The following is a 16,962-nucleotide window of genomic DNA, read 5'->3' as shown; positions in this document are numbered from 1 at the left end:
ATTTCCATCATCTGCCTTGTTCCTCCCAGATTGCTGAAGGAATGGCATACATTGAGAAAATGAACTCCATCCACAGGGATCTCAGAGCAGCAAACGTTTTGGTGTCGGACAGTCTGTGCTGCAAGATTGCGGACTTCGGCCTGGCGAGAATTGTAGAGAATGAATATCTTGCCCGAGAAGGTCAGTTCAACATCTGAAGCCTTGTTTTCCAGCGGCCAAAGGTTGGCCTTTCTGAGACCAACTTCTGCCCACTCAGTGATTTTAAAGATTGGACTGCTTCTCTTAACTCTAATATTCTGGCAAGAGAGACTCCAATCGTTACAAAAAAAACCTAACACAGGACGGGGGTGCAGAACATTCCTGGCAGGCTAGCTTTCTGTGTGCATAAATGCATCCTTTTTGGCAGGGATGTCCTTCAGAATATGCTTTACTTACCAGCTGGGTTTGAAACATAGAAACAGAGCAAGTCAGAAGAGGACTCCTAGGCCATCTAGTCTGACCCCCGGATCCAGCCAGTTCCCCTCACAACATGCCCACCATGTGCATGTCCAGTCTGTCCTTGAACACCCTCACCGAGGGGGCCTCAACCACCTCCCATGGAAGCCCATCCCACACCCTTGGGCTTTGGACAACACAATAATCCATTTTCAGCCCCTAAGTATGGTTGAGTGAGGGTGGCTACTGACTTGTGGACTGTTGTTGAATTGTTGGACTACCATGTTGTCTGAACCCAGCCAAGATACCAAACCATGGTGAACAACCCAGAGCTCACAACCCAACAACAAACCATGGTTTCTCAGGGTTGACCGGCCATGGCTTGTTCGCACAGCTAGCTTCAGATTTAATAAGGCACATTTCCACAACAATCCACACTCAACCCACAGTTTGACTTGGACCTGGGCAGGTGAAATCCAGTGCCTACAGGCTCAGATCGATGGCTTAGCTCCCAAATTTTATCTCAGAGATTCTGGCCAGTCTGAGCAACGGATATTTATTAGATGCCCAGGCCTTGAATCGGTCCTTTCCTGAGCTGGTGTAACTCCAGATGTGCTGGACTAAAGTCCCCTGAACCTGCGCTGCTGCCATGTGGGAGCAATCCATTTTGGGGCTCCGTCCAATTTCCTCGACTCGGCTCCCATTTCCTCTGTGCCCCACCCTGGCCTCGTTTGTGGGGGCCTTCCAGCAGAAGCAAGTCCAAGCAAGCCCATGAGGCCCGCTCGCACACCTGGCACACAGGTCCCCACTATGCAAATGGGGTTCTGCAGACATCACTCGCAAGCTTTGGATCGTTTGCGTACTCTGTGCAAGGCTTTATGTAAGTTGCGTACTTGGCACGAAGGTGCCACAATCACCCCTGTGTGTTTTGCAGACTCAATCTTGGCTCAGCTCACTTTAAGCAAAATCTGCACCCCAGGTAGGAGTCCAGAGTATCCTATCTGGCCAAGAGTGTCTCACTGGGGGTGTTCGGAGCCTAAATCGGACTGAGAGGATCCATAACAGCTTTTCCTTACAGATGTTTCCTTTCCTGATAGGTGCCAAATTTCCAATCAAATGGACAGCTCCAGAGGCGATTAACTACGGGATTTTCACCATCAAATCTGATGTCTGGTCTTTCGGGATTCTTCTCATGGAAATTGTCACTTACGGACAGTGTCCCTATCAAGGTAGGGCAGGCCTTGCCACCACATCACCCATCATCCCTTCCTCCATTGAATTTGTACCCTGCGCTATCCAAAGTTACTCATGGTGGATTATTTCTGTATTTATATTTCCCATTTTTTTGCAAAGTGTGGGGGGAAGATGTAGTGACATAAGGGTCTGGGGGGAAGAAATGCCAGGACTTTGGGATATTTTTGTCCATGAGAAAATCCAAAGAAAAGCATGGACCCTAACCAATTTTTCCAGCTTTGCCTCAGTTTTTCCCTCTAGAAAAACTAGTCATATATTCATTATCTCTTCACCAGCAAAGAAGCTGAAACTTGGCAAACAACCAGATTACGAGGAACATGAGGGGGAAATGACCTAAGGCAGCTCTTCCTTGAATGGTTTAAGCCTAAATTTCTCCCAAGTCTGCGATTTTCCCATGTGTTGGGAGCATGCAAGACTGATTCAAAAAATCAGGAACCTCTCCTGGATGAACTTTGAAGGGAAGGAGTTCCAAAGCCTGCAAGCTTAAGACTGGGAGAGCCTTAAATGTTTTGACTTGGTGCCTGGAAAATGGATTTTCCATCGGATTTCCTGCAGAACCCGTCAAGAAAGAGGCAGCCTGTATGGATGAAAAAGACCCAGGAACTGTTTCATTAGGGCTTTGCCTTAAACCTAAAATAACCCAAAGGGAGGGTGTAGATTCCTTTATGGTAGCATGTGCGTTTTGCATGCAGAAGTTACCAACTTAATCACTGGCATTTGCAACTCAAAACTGGGTAACGCCCCAGTGGGCATCCTTCCACTAAGAGCTCTTTAGTTGTTTTTCAAAAAAGACCATCTGTTTGGGATATTTTGCTGAGGAAGATGCCATCAAAGGTGGCAAGGGGTTTGTGCTACACCCAGATGGCCCTGATACCATCAGAGGCATTGGAACTCCAGAGGAAGCCCTTTCAGAGTGCAAGCCGGTGGCAACTGGAACCCTCCCTCAGAATTAGCTTGCTTCTTATTTGTTTCAAGGGTGTGGGGGGAAGGAGCTAAAAATCTACAATGGTAGTCAACAAAAGCTGCTAGGACACCATGGACTTGTGCAAAACAGGGGTGAGATCTGAGGGCTTCGGAAAACATTGAAAATTCAGTGCCATGGCAGAAAAGGGCTTCAGGCTACATCTGACAAAAAATACCTCTCTGTTAGTTCTTGGGAGCCATCGCCTATCAGAATAGGCCTGTCCTCCCCAGGTATGGTTAAACTCCAGTTTCAATGCCTTCCCACCACCATACCTGGCTGGGACTGATGGTCATTGTAGTCTGAAGCATCTGGAAGGCACCTGATGGTGGAAGGTTGGACAGATAATTCCAGACAGCAGTGGGCCGGGAACAAGGTTGGTCACTGGGAACGGTACCTGGTGTGACCTTTGCCATGTGCAGCCCCTGATCCTGAGGGAAAGGTTGCCAGTTTGCAACTGGGAGGGGGACTCCTGAGTGCTCACAGACTTCCTCTTGGCCCAGCTCGCTTTGCAGGACCAGGCCAAGCAGGAGAGGAGGGTCCGCAGATGCAAGAGGGGTGGATCCCAAGGAGGTCCAGAGAACCCTTTGCAGAAGCAGGAAAGATGTGCCCACCCAGGCAAAGTCCCAGCCTAAACAGGAAGGCTCGGTAGTCCTTTGGACTGAGGCAAACCAGTAGCCAACCTGGGACCAGGTGGACCAGCTCCTGTGGCCTGAGCAAGGCTCAGAAACAGGCATGGCTGGAGGCCAGAACCCCAGCCAGGCCTCTTGGACTACCACCCCCTGGGTTCGCTCCTCTTCCTCCCCATTGCAGCCTGCTTGTTCCCCTGCCTCTCTGCCTGGTCAGCGAGCAAGTGCAAGGAGGAAGAGGATGGTGAGCAGTAACTGTGCGAAGGTGGAGCCACACTCACAATGGCTCACAAGCAAGGGTGGCTTGCCCAGGACGCCTCAGGATCCTGGAGCCAGGACGGGCTCCTGGGTCTGGGGAACTGAATCCTTAATTGCCCCAAGGAAGCCTGCCATCCATGCCCCAGGGCAGTTGCCCAGGGCCACTGGGCTCCTGTTTCCAGCCCTGACAGCACCCGAGAATCTTGTCCCCTCTGCTGGTTGGCTGCAGCTCCTCTCCCACCTGGCGGAGGAGGAGGGATCCTGGGGCAGACTGGGCGGAGAGAATATAAGCCAGTTTCCCAATGTTTCCTTTCCCTTCCACAGCAATGACTAATCCGGAAGTGATCCAAAACCTAGAACGGGGGTACCGGATGCCCTGCCCGGAATCGTGCCCCCTCGAACTCTATGCGATCATGCAGAAATGCTGGAAGAACAATCCGGAAGAAAGGCCCACCTTTGACTACCTCCAGGCCACCCTTGAAGACTTTTTCACTGCCACGGAGCTGCAGTATCAGCCCGAACCCACAGTTCCCCACCCCACGACCAACAGATAGAGCTGCTGGAGAGTTCTTGAAATTTCACCGAGGGATTTACCGAGATGTTTGACATCTCCCTCCCTTCAACGTTTTCTCTGTGTCACAACATGTTTGAAAGGATCCGGTTCCCTTATGAGGCCATGAGCTACAAGAATTGTCCATGCCAGGCATAAGGAGAAGATCTGGGAAGGAAAGACACATCTGCCTCTTAAGCCGTGCTTTTTTGCCTGGCTCAGACCAGTCTTTCCATCTGCACCCATGAGACTCTAATTTAAACTGGCGGGGCTGGGCAAAAGAGTCAAGCGAAAGAAGGCACAGACGAGAGGGAGCAGGTTCTCCCACGCTGGCCAGGCCTCCGACTCCGCAGCCATGCAACACTCCCATGCTTGGCACCGAGCATGGAGGATTCTTCCCTGAGAATGAGGGCCCTGATTGGCCCGGGATCTTCCTTGTGATCAATAGTCCCTGACCTTGGCACAGCTCTAACAATGGAGGGTTATGATGAGGAACCCTGATTGGCCTGGCTGCATGGCTAGAGGGTTATTTCCCATGATCAGGATCCCTGACTGGCCTGGCTGTATGGCTAGAGGGTTCTTTTCTGTGATTAAACAAATTCTGATCTGTACAAAGGGAGACTGCTTCGTCATAACTGGGAAATCTGATAGGTGCGGGTGGCCCTTTTCCACAACTGTGGATGTGCAGCTTCTGGGAGATTAGGCAGCAGAAATGTCAGTGTGAGACACACGGCCAGGGCACAGGAGTGCTGCTTGTGAGGAGACCCCCGCTGGAACACACTCCAATGCCAGTGATAGTTCTCCGTGCATTTCCGTGAGCAGGATCCAAGCGTGGTCATTCCTTAAAAAGACACACTGAGGGCACAACAGGGCTTGAGTTAGGAATGTGAGAGGAATCCACCTTGAGAATCCTTGGGAATCCATCCGTTTCTTGGGGATCCACCACCTTGGGAATCCATCTGTTTCCTTGGGCTGTCCCGGGCTCCAGTCCACTTTGCTGTGAGCTTGAGTTCCTGGCAGGAGGACCCAGCATCCACAGTGCACTTAGAAGGAATTCAGCCCCATGTGAGCCCTCCGCAAGCAACGTCCCTCCTCCACGTCACAGCACGCGGTGTGCAAGAAGGCTGCCAGTTGCACAGCCTTTCTTCCACAAGCATTCGCAGATGTCTTATCAGCTCTGCAAAATTTCCAAGGCTGGGCTGAGCACGAGAGGAAGTCTGGGAAAGCTAGTGGGGTGGCTGCTGCCGAGCTTCACTGCGACCTTAGCTTGAGCTAGATATAGAAACAGAGAAACAGAGCGAGTCAGAAGGGGTCTCCCGGGTCATCTAGTCTGACCCTGGCTCCAGCCAGCTCCACTCCTGACATGCCCACCATGTGCATGTCCAGCCTATCCGTGAACAGCCTCCCCAGTGGGGCTTCAACCACTCCATCGACAAGCCTTGCAAAGTCCTGTTTATTCCAGTGGACTCTGATGAATTCTGGATCCACACCAAGACCTTCCTTGGGGTAACCGTCCTAGCTTCAGCAGGCGTGAAACGGCATCTCATTCTAGCATTTCTTTGACTAGGTCGCCAGGCGTGTGTTGCTGGAATCGCCAAATGCAATTGCACCTTGTTGGTTTCAGTTGTTCCAAGTGGCCATCACCTGTTGCTGGGAAAAGGTGTGATTCCCACATTCAGACAGGCCATTGTGGCTTAGAACAGTGTCTAGACCAGGGGTTGGCAACCCGCGGCTCCAAAGCCGCACGTGGCTCTTGAATCCCTCTGCTGCGGCTCCGTCGCTCAAAACATGCGTGACAGCCGACGATCCGCAGCCGAGGCTCCGAGTTACAAAATACCAATAGGTGATGATGAGGCATCCATCAGGAACGCCGCACCGCACTAGCGGGTTAAGTAAATTGTGACATTCCTCTGCTATTGTGCGGGGAAAGAGTGGAACAAGCTTCCTGCAGGCTCTCACGTTACACGAAACACTGCTGAAAAGATTCACTTTGTCCCAATGTCATCTCCTTCCTCTGAATGTTAAAAGCTGCGCTTGGGACCTGTCACAATTCACAGCACTTGCCTGTTTACCTGCTAATCAGTCCCTAAACACACCTATATCTGCTGCGACCTGCCCCGATTTACTGAGCTTCCCCCCCACCCTGCCACCCCATAGGCCAACCATGGATAAATCGAAGAAAAGTTTCTGAAGAAAACCAAATTTTTAATGGTACATGGGTAGATTCATTTGCTTTTACTGCTGACGAACTTACGGGGTTTGCAGTTTAATGCATGCAGCCCTTTAGCACTGCCTTTGACTCTGCAGGAAGCGGTTCTCCTATTCAAAATATATGAAAGGAGTCCTACTAGTTTATAATGTAAGATTAAAAATAACAGTTTTTAGTGACTGAGCAAGAGCTGCAGCTAAATCATAATGAAGATATACCTAGCATTAAGGTAAAAAACGATATATGCAGTGTTATCTTCATTTTAGATGTCAAAAGGGGTTTGCGGCTCCCAGTGTTTTCTTTTGTGCGGGAAACGGGTCCAAAGGGCTCTTTGAGTGCTAAAGGTTGCCGACCCCTGGCCTAGACTGCACTTCTATCAAATGTCACAGGAACCTACTGGGCCGCGCCAGTGTTGTCTTTGAAGGGGATAGAACTTTTGAGCATTATCCCTTTTCCCAGGGATGCCAATAATTCCAGGAGGGAGAGCCAGGGCTCCTCTGCACGAGGAAGACTTTCCCGAGGCTTCTTTTTCTATTTTTATTGTGGGGGAAAAACATCCTTTGCACGGGGTTTTTCCCCGCTGGGGTTTGTATTTCTCTGCTATCTGGATGTTTTGTTAACCAACCACAGGGTGATGCTGTGACGGAGCTGCAGTAGTCAGGATTTGCAACAATGCCCAAGGGTTTTGGTCCAGTTTATAGTTCCATCCCAGGCTTCCTTCACTGAGAAAATAAAGGAAGCTATAAAGCCTGGAAAATGCAGGAAAGCTTCCGGAGAACGTCTGTGCATAAGGGATTATGAAAGCACAATAAATGTCTTGCAAAGAGAAGCCCCGAGAAGATCAGAATACAACCATTCTGTACGTTATCTCAAATAAGTGCAAGAAAAAAAGGGGAAAGCATCCCTGGGTACAAATGCAGACACTTTTCTTTTTTTAATTTGATTTGAAGGAGGCGGCTGAGGGGGTGGCTTGGGGAGGGGCAGTCGTAAGCCTTCCCTCTCCAGGTACAGAATGGCTTGCATCCTGGATGGGACTGTGTGCCTAGCGTGAGGTTTGATCCAGAGACAAGTTCAGTGGGCACAGGAACATAGGAAGTGGCCTGAAGCAGGTGAGAATATTGTTCTGTCCGGCTCGGGGTTCTCTTTGCTGGCTGGCAGGGGCTTTCCAGGGTTTCAGAGGCAATTGGCTCGAACCCTGAGCCTTTCCCACCAAGTTGCAGTTCCTCCTCTCCCCACCGAGGGCTCCATCCAACCAGCAGCGGTGGGCGTTCTCTCCCAGGCACATCCCCCTGGTGGATTCCAAAGCCTTCGCTCTGCTTATGGGATGTGTGAGGGCAGGTGGCCTGGGCCGGAGCAGCCTTTAGGGTGGGTGTGTGAGCAACAACAACCCTCACAGGTGTTCAGTGTGTGAAAAAGGAAGCTCAGCTGCTCCCATCTGCCATCTGCTTCTTGTGCAGTGGCCTGTGACTCGGTGAACTGAGGCAGAGCTCTCTGTGCAGAGGTGGCGACGTAGTTCAGGCAGGCACACGGCAACTCTTGCAAGAACCCCAACCAACAGCTGACCTTTGGCCTGACGGGGAACGCCAACACGAGCCCCGGAATCAGCACGTCGATTTCTCCAGCTCTGCGGACCGGGCAAGGCTCTTCCGGCAGCTCTTTCTTCCATTTTGGATGCTCCTCGGCCGCATTCCAGCCATTCCAGCAGGAGACGCCATGCAAATGCAGCAAGCTTTGGCTGAAGAGCTCGGAAGACGTCGACCTTGTTAAAACTGTGCAAGAGCCAAGAGGCAGACCAAAATACCAGCATCTGGGGAAGTGGGTATATCCATCCAGGCACTGCAGAAGGCTCTACTGAGACTCAGACTAAGCGGATTCCGTCCCTCTTCCGTTCGCGGGCTTCCTTCTCATACTTGGCCTGGTGGAGAAAGGGAGCCGAGCGGAGAAGAAGCCCAGATGCTGGCCTCCTTCCATTATTATTATTATTATTATTATTATTATTATTATTATTATTATTATTATTATTAGAACATTTCTATGCCGCCCCTTCCATGAGCCCCGCACAGTCGACCCTCTTCCATGTCAAGAGGCACAGCTCCGGCAGGGTGTGGGGCTCGATTCCTGGCAAGCGCCCCATAAATGTTGGGGGCGCTCAGCAGGAACTGGGGGTCAGCACTGCTGCAAAATGGGCCAGAGGGCAGTGAGCTGAGTCCAGGGACTCCGGCAGATTCCCAGCCCTGATGTGGATCCCTCCACATTCCTAACCGGGACCCCGGTGGGTTTATTGTGAGATCATCGCCACACACACAAGCACATCACTCGGAAATCTCGCTTCGCATCGCCAGGGCGAATGCAAACAGCGGCGGTGGCTGCCTTCTCCAAGGCTTCCTGTCCTTCTGGGAGGAGTCATGGCTCAGCGCTCTGCATGCAGAAAGCCGCAGAATCGATCCCTCCCGTCTCCGGCTGGGACTTGGGAATGGCTTGTCTGGAACCCTGAAGAATCAGGGCTGCCGATCAGTGCTGGCTCTCCTGGCCCGGATGGGCCTGGGAAATGAACTCCACTTAAGGCAACGGCCGTGGTCCCTCCTATTCTGCCAGGATGAATCCGGGCTGTCATTTCCCCGCTCCACCCATTAGAGAGCCCGTTCCGCCTTGTCTTTCCCCTGAAAGAATCCCGGCAAGTCCTCTGTGGATCGCGGTGGGAGACGGGGCCCTGCTGTGCCACCCTGTGCCCAGACCTGGAACAAAAGCCACGCTTCTCAGAAGAACTGGCATTGCTCATCGCGTGTTGGTCTCAGAGCATCGAGGGGCAGCTGCCTGAGCACAAAGCAAGCGGTTCTCCTCACTCTGGCTGCCATTTCTCCCAGCTCCACTACCTTGCAGGGCGGTTGTGAGGACAAAATGGGGAAATCCCAGGGTATCCCACCCAGAGCTCCTTGGAAGAAGAAAGGATACAGATGCAACAACCATATAATGCATGTAAATTCCACGCCCGCCCACCCCCGCTCTGTCCATTATGGGAAGAGAAGAGGGAATATTTCCTAAGTCTCAGATACCCTGCCAACAAAAGTGCGTATAGTCAAGGCCATGGTTTCCCCAGTTGCAATGTATGGCTGTGAGAGCTGGACCATAAGGAAGGCTGAGCGCCGAAGGATTGAGGCCTTCGAATTGTGGTGCTGGAGGAGACGCCTGCAAGTCCCTTGGACCGCAAGGCAATCAAACCAGTCAGTCCTAGAGGAGATCAACCCTGACTGCTCTTGAGAAGGCCAGATCCTGAAGATGAAACTCAAATACTTTGGCCACCTAATGAGAAGGAAGGACTCCCTGGAGAAGAGCCTGATGCTGGGAACAATTGATGGCAAGAGAAGGAGGGGACAGCAGAGGATGAGGTGGCTGGATGGGGTCACTGGGGCGGTGGGAGTGGGCTTGGGTGGATTCTGGGAGATGGTGGGGGACAGGAAGGCCTGGACAAATGTTGTCCATGGGGTCGCGATGGGTCAGGCATGACTTTACAACTAAACAACAAATGTCTCAGATCCTGAAAAATGGGGGGCAGGGTTGACACTAGACTGTGCCCCTGGAAAATCTCCACATGCTGATTATTCCACAGTCTAAAAGATACTTGTTTACAGAGGCGGACGATGCTGAGAAAGCCACAGGCTACCATGTCCTGCCCCCATGTCTTTTCGGAAACCTGAACAGAGGTGGCACCACTGGGGGAGGGGGTGGATCCCTCCACAGTGGGGCTGCCTTGCGTGTCCAACCGCCAGCACAACCTGGAGCAGATTGCACGTTGCTTGTGAGTAGAGCTGACTGAAGCATTGCCTGAAAAGTGAGGCCAAGGAGCGCAGGAAGCTGATCTAGACAGAACCAGGCCGGTGGTCCCTGCAGCCCGGTATTGTCAGCACCGACCAGCTGCAAAAGCTCTGGGAGCTTTCCAGCAAGAATTTTCCCAGCTCTGCCTAACGTAAGGATGTCTCACTGGATACAGCATTGCATTCCTGATCACTACGGATGGGTGTGAACGCTGGAAACTGAGGAAAGCTGATGGGAAGAAAACAGATGTGTTTGAAACATGGCGCTGGGGGAGAGCTTGGTGAATCTCAGCAAAACGATGAAGCAGCAGGCCCTAGATCAAATTGAGCCAGAGCTTTCCCTAGAAGTAAAAATGACAAAGCTGGGGCTGTCCTACTCTGGGCACATCGTGAGAAGGCAAGGCGCCCCGGAGAAGACCGCCCTGGAGAAGGGAATGTTGAAGAAGGCATCCAAATACGAGAGGAGGGGACTCCATTGAGGAAGCCGCAGCCTTGCCTTGGCAAGAACTGGGCTGGGCTCTCGTAAGCAGGACAGTCTGGATGGCCCCCGGTCGCAGGGTCCCCATAGGCTGGGGACACTTTCGTGGCACCCCAGGACAACTCCGGGAGACTCGAGGGAACGAACACGAGGCTTTCTGCGCACAAAGCAGAGCCGGTCCCACTGAGCTGTGCGGCCTTGCTGATTCACATATTGCTTCCAGTGGCTAAAATTCATGACTCTGTTTTGCTTTCCCCTCTGGCAGAACTTGCAAAAGGTTTCTGCATGCCGGAAGGTTGTGACTGGCCGAGGGGAACCTTCAGCCCGAAGGATTCAAGGTGTCATCCTCCTAGGTGTCCACGAGGTGTCGCTCTCTATCCACCTACCCCTTTTTTGGGAAGGCCTCGCAAAGAAAGCCGCTTAGGATGTGCGCTGCTTTTTCTAGCACAAGTGGAAGTCTTTTCTGCAGAGGTAGTGCTCCATTTCACTGCAAAATGCAGCTCCCCCCAAAAGGAAATGTCTTGCTAGCCTTTAAAATGTCGTCATTCTTGGATATTTCAACAGAGTCCTCAAGCATTAATCTCAAATTGGAAGTCCTGTATGGAAATGTTGCAGGGCCGGGGGGGGGGGGGGGGAGGGGATCAGATGAGATTTAAATGCTCTGGACCACCGTCCCTAACTACAACCAGGGACAGAGGAGGGAACGTCCTTCAAGGTCGTTGTTTGGCCAGATCGTCAAAAAATGCAGCCACGTCTTCATGAATGGGAGGAGAGGGGCCGTTGCATTTGGAATTCCAGGCGGCCTTTCCCAGAGTTCTTCGCCAACAGCACCCAAGCAAACGCAGCAGTTGCCCCTGGGCTGGTGTCGTTTGGGGAAGTCTTCGAAGAACAGCAGAAATAACAAAGGATGTGAACCAAGAGATGCCCCACCGATTCCCAATGCGGCTGATGGTTTTTGTGACTCTGCTGTATTTAGGGGAGAGCAGTGAGGCAGCTCAGTTTGGCGAAGGCATCACATTCTATAGGGTGGTTGAAATAAAGAGCTCCAACAGAATTTGGGGGAGGCATTAAATGGCATGTGGATTGATACTAGCAAGTGTTAAGCGATGTAGGTTGGAGCAAAAAATCCTGACCATGCATATAACATGTATAACCATGTTCAAAGATAGGCTGGACGTGCACACGGTGGGCATGTCGTGAGCAGAGTCGGCTGGAGCTGGGGGTCAGACTAGATGGCCCGGGAGGCCCCTTCTGACTCACACTGTTTCTATGTTCCTATATCCTGATAAAGTGATAACTGGTAATAACATGGGACCGCTTGATGAACATGGCAGCCTAGTGCGGTGTGGAGAAGGCAACCTCCATAGCTAGGAATCAGGGGAAATACCCCCAATATTTGTGCTGTGAGCTGCCCCGAGGCTTCGGCAAGGGGCGGCATAGAAATGTTTTAATAAATAAATAATAAAATATAATACTGCCCTCGTGCAAATCTGTGGGATGACCACACTCGGGATTCTGGGTGTGATTATGGTCATTGTACCCAAAAAGGATACGGAGTTGGAAAGTGGGGGGCCAGAAATGATGCCGAGGTTGGAGCAACTGCTCCATGAGGGAAGGTTGCAATATCTGGAGCTATTTGGGCGGAATGATGGAATGTCTAAGATGACACACGACATGCTGAAAACGGAGAGAGACATTTTTCGCCTTCTCTCATAGGATCAGAACCCAGTGGGGTTGTCCTGTGAAGCTGGCCACTGGGGGGAGGGAGAGCTCCTTTACACCATGAGTAGCTGATTCACTGCCCCAAGGGGTGGTGACGGCCGCACAGCTGGACGGCTTTAAGAGGGAATTGGAGGGAGGAGAAGGTGAGTCCAGTCGTGGCTACTAGTCCTAACAGCTCCATGGTACTCCGAGAATCAGAGGCCAAGAGTCCTCCACGTGCCGGTGGCTGTGAAACTTGGGCGGGGGGTGCAGTGGCAGCCATGTCTGGCTTGTGGGTTTCCCATGGCATCTGGTGGATCCCTGTGCGAGCAGAAAGCTGGACTAGATGCCAAGGATCTTAGCAGGACTAGATGCCAAGATGTCTTCTTTCCAGACAGGGTGGGAGGAGCAGAACCCCTTTGCAGGATGCCCAGTAAGTTCATAAAATCCTATAACAGCAGAGTTGGAAGGGTCCATGAAGGTCATCAGGTCCAACCCCTTGCTAGTGCAGGACACCACGTTACACCATCCCACTCAGGTGGCTGCTCATTGCACCTTGAATGCCTCCAGTGTGGGAGAGCCCCCCACCTCTCCGGGCAGCTGGTCCCACTGCCGTGTTGCTCTGACAGTGAGGAAGCTTGTCCTGATGTCCAGCCTGAATCTGGGTTGTCGCAGCTTGACTTGATTATTCCATGTCCTGCGCTCCGGCGTCAGCAAGGAGAGATGTGACCTTCCTCTTTATGACAGCCTTGGAGGTGCTTATAGAGGGGCATCATGTTCCCCCTCAGCCTCCTCTTCTCAAGGCTGGACATGCCCAGTTCCCTCAGTCTCTCTTCACAGGGCAGTGTTTCCAGACCCTGATCGTTTTGGTTGCTCTCCTCTGGACCCTTCCTAATTTCCCTGCATCTTTCTTAGTTCCCCAAGTTTCTCCAGTTTCTTAGGAATCGGAGTGCCTGGGGGCAGGGCATTCCAGATTTCAGGACTGTGGTTCATCCGGAAGCAATGCTCTGACATCTTGATCCCCTGCACTGTCCCTTCAGCAAGTTGGAGCGGGGGGGAATAATAGTGGACCACAGACATTCAAGCTTGGGGGACACCCTCTATCAGGCTCCCCAAACTCCTGCCTTCCGGTCCCTGCATGGATTGACTTCTGGCACCCGCATCTCTTCCTCGCCCCCGCCCCCCGCAGTGGCACCCCAGGTGGTCCACCAGCCCACCATGGGCTTGCTTCCCTGCTGATAAAGCCGAGGTCAGAGGGGTCGCCGCCAGGTCAAAGCCCAAGCATGCGTCGCCCGTCCCTGGACAAGGTGCACTTCAGGCGTAGCTGTGCCCGAGAGAAGCCCCTCTCTGATCTTTAAAACCCAGCAGCAGCTTGTGTAAACTGCCCTGGCCTTGATGTGTCCGTGGCTTCAGCGGGTAATTTATGAGCTCTGCCCTCGGCTGCTCTCCGCGGCATCGCAGCGAAGTCAGGCATCCGAGAGGGAAACCGAGTGGCAGCTAGACATGGCGGTTGTGGGACGCGGCACGTGCATTTGTGCTCAAATGAAGTCCGTGGCAAGGAGGTGCGCCCACTTGAATTTATTTCTCCTAATATAGGCAGTTCCAAGCATTCTGCTGTATGTTAAGGTCCTATAAGAGCGACGCATAGAAACAGAGCGAGTCAGAAGGGGGTCCTGGGCCCTCTAGTCTGACCCCCGGCTCCAGCCGGCTCCACTCACGACATGCCCACCATGTGCATGTCCAGCCTGTCCTTGAGCACTTGCACTGATGGGGCCTCAACTGACTCCCAGGGAAGCCCATTCCACACCCTCGGAGTCCTGACTGTCAGGAAGTGCTTCCTGGCATCCAAACTGAACCTTGGCTCCCTGAGCTTTGCTCTGTTGGAGTGCATCCTGCCTTCCTCTGCAGGGGAGAACAGCTCTCTACCCACCTCCGTGTGACACCCCCTCACATACCTGCATGTCGCCAACAGATCCCCCGAGTCTCCTCTCCTCCAGGCTGAAGAGATCCAGTTCCCTCAGTCTCGCCTCATACGGCATCCCCTGCAAACCAGCCACCAACCTTGTGGCCCTGCGCTGCACTGACTCCAAACTGGCTATATCCTTTCTGTAATGAGGGGCCCAAAACTGAGCACAATACTCCAGTTGCGGGCACACCAGAGTCGTGTAGAGTGGCAGTGATCCCTCTCTCGATCTAGAAGCCACACTTCTGGCCATGCAACCAAGGGTGGCGTTCGCCCTCTTGGCTACTGCATCACACGGCTGGCTCATGTTCATCCTGCAGTCGACCAGCACCCCGAGGTCCCTTTCACAAGTGCTGCTCCCCAGCCAGGGGGAGAGATGACATGATCACCTCCAGTCTGAGTTTCCATACTCCGTTGGATGCGAGGTTTGGGGAGGGGGGCATTCTGCCTGATTTTCAGGGGTCCCCTTCTTCCGCCTTGCACTGCCACAGGCCCTATGAAACAAGCCCCCCATCTTCAGTGTACAGGGGTGAGAGCAAAGGATAACCAACTTAGTTCCAACTGAATCTTCACCAAACTCATTGCATATATTTATTAGATGTATATCCCACCTTTTCCTTTTCTTTTAAGAACTCCAAGTGGCTCACATCATTCTCCTCCTGCTGCTCTCAGCCTTATCCCCACCACAACAACCCTGTGAGGTAGGCTGGGCTGAGAGTCTGTGACTGGCCCAGAGTCACCCAGTGGGCTCCATGGCTGAGCGGGAACTCGAACCCGGATCGCCTGAGTCCCAGTCCCATGCTCTTAACCACTACACCACACTGCCTCTTTTTTCCCCTTGAAAGATAAACGCTGGTCTTTGTCAAGCAAAATGAGACCCAAAGCCAGGGTACCCAGTGGACAGTCCTCTGTTCGAAGCACTGTTGGGGGGCAGTCCTCCATTTGGAGGCATCCTCTGTCGGAAAGGCTCTCCGGTCCAAAGGAACAGCAGAGTCGTGGCACTGAAATTGCTCGTCCAGCATCCGGAGGGCAGCAAAGCCGGCACACAAAGGTCCAGGCAGTCCTCCTTGCCACAGTGCGACCATCGCGACTGTCTTTAGCACAGTTATTGCTTGTGACTTTGCATAGCTGTGTGAGCATCCACAAACCCTGCGCAGGTCGGTCCTGTCTTTTGGCACCGCGTTTCTTCCTTTGGACAGGGCTGGCCATCCCAGTTCTAGCCCTGTGCCTTGTCTACTGAGCTTGGATCTAAATGTCTCATATCCCTTTAAGATCCATCTGGGCCTGCTCCCCTTCCAGCTGGCCTCCAGATGCAAGGGCTACAGCTCCCCCCTGGCTGGGGATGCTAGGAGTTGTAGTCCAACACATATGGAGTGAAGAGGGGTGCGGGGAAGCAGAATCAGTCACCATTTTCTTAAGAGCCGTTCAGGAGCTGGTCACGAACTGAGCCACCGTTGTGCCCGGGTGCTTCCTGAGTGCAGCCGCAGCTTCGGATCCACTTCTGTGGGTTTTCCCTTTAGCACCTTCGCTTTGTGAACGGTGCAATCGTGACTCGTGTGGGTGGGTGGGTGGGGGGTGGGCGTGTGGCCCAGCGTCGGAACCGATGGGGACACAGTGCGGGGCTGCCATGGGAATTTCAGAAGGGGTCTTTCCCTAGGCGTGACAGCATCCTCAGGTGCAGCCAGTGCGCAGTGCGCACCCAGGCCGGTGCCACAGCTGCAGCTCCAACGGTCCTTGGGGGATCAGGCTGGGAGCCTCCCAGCAGGGCCTTCCTGGCAGCCACCCCAGAGCGGCTGCTCCTGCCCTTTGCTGCGCTCCAGACAGCTGAGGTGGGGGAGGCAGGCGCTGGCCCCGGCCCCCAGCCGCATGCCATGAGAACAGAGGTGCGCACGGGGCCAGCGCAGCGCTCCCAGAGGCCAGCTGGGGGGCACCGCAGCCTCTGCCCGGCCACCCCCAAGCTGGGGGCCAGCACTGCTGCTCAGAAGGGCATCCCTGGACGTGGGCACACGAGGCAGGACACGCTGTGGAGGGCAAGGCCCACCAAGTCCCAGTCCCTCCCCACAGGGGCCGCCCCAGGGCCCCCCCCCCCACCGCTGCCTTCTGTGCGTGCGCGGGTCCTCCGAGCACGCCCCGGCGGGGAGGGGAACGCGCGTGAGAAGCGGCGCGGAGGCAGCGGCGCCGGCCCGGGACACCGCGTGGAGGAGGCACCGTGCGGGCCCGCATGCCGTGCAAGGTCGCCCGCCCGCTCGGCGCCTCCTGGCCCGGGGGGCGGGAGGGGGCTCGTTCTCCACCACCCGGCGAGGCAAGGCCGCTCTCTGCCCGCGCTCGCGGCGCCCCGGCGGGTGAAGGCCGTGGGACGGGGACAGCTGCGCGCACCGCCGCCTCGCCGCCTTCGCCTGGCGCTCGGACAACTCCTGCGCGTCTCGGCGGACGGAGGGGCCGCTCCCGGGCGCTCCGCTCGCTCAAGGTGACGGCGGGAGCAGCTGCGCCGCTTCCAGGGCCCCCCCCCCCGCACCCACCCACGCTCCGGGAGGGAATGTCCTGTGCCCGGAGCAGAGGAATGCCGGGGCGGGCGGCAGGGCAGGGCTGGGCAGCGCCGCGAGTGCGTCAGGCGGCACCAGCCGAGCCGAGGGGCCTTGACTCCCCCGGGGGGGGGGGGGGGGGCGGGGGGGGGGCGGGCGGCGGGGCCTCGTCCTCCTGGGGAGGATTCGG

General features: G+C 54.1%; 1 protein-coding gene across 1 annotated transcript in view; it reads left to right on the top strand.

The window, feature by feature from the left end:
* Window positions 1–4,164, top strand: part of BLK (BLK proto-oncogene, Src family tyrosine kinase) — a 38,568-nt gene extending 34,404 nt beyond the window's left edge. Inside the window, exons 12-14 of the mRNA XM_044450292.1 lie at window positions 30–180; window positions 1,533–1,664; window positions 3,862–4,164. Coding sequence (XP_044306227.1) covers window positions 30–180; window positions 1,533–1,664; window positions 3,862–4,091 — 513 coding nt within the window. The 3' untranslated portion in view covers window positions 4,092–4,164. The remainder of the gene's footprint in view (window positions 1–29; window positions 181–1,532; window positions 1,665–3,861) is intronic.
* Window positions 4,165–16,962: the final 12,798 nt, after the last annotated feature.

Source organism: Varanus komodoensis, unplaced genomic scaffold (assembly GCF_004798865.1).
Source record: "Varanus komodoensis strain SLA01 unplaced genomic scaffold, ASM479886v1 scaffold64, whole genome shotgun sequence".
Taxonomy (NCBI): domain Eukaryota; kingdom Metazoa; phylum Chordata; class Lepidosauria; order Squamata; family Varanidae; genus Varanus; species Varanus komodoensis.
The sequence above is the reverse complement of the archived record's forward strand: the minus strand, read 5'-3'. Positions and strand labels throughout refer to the sequence as shown.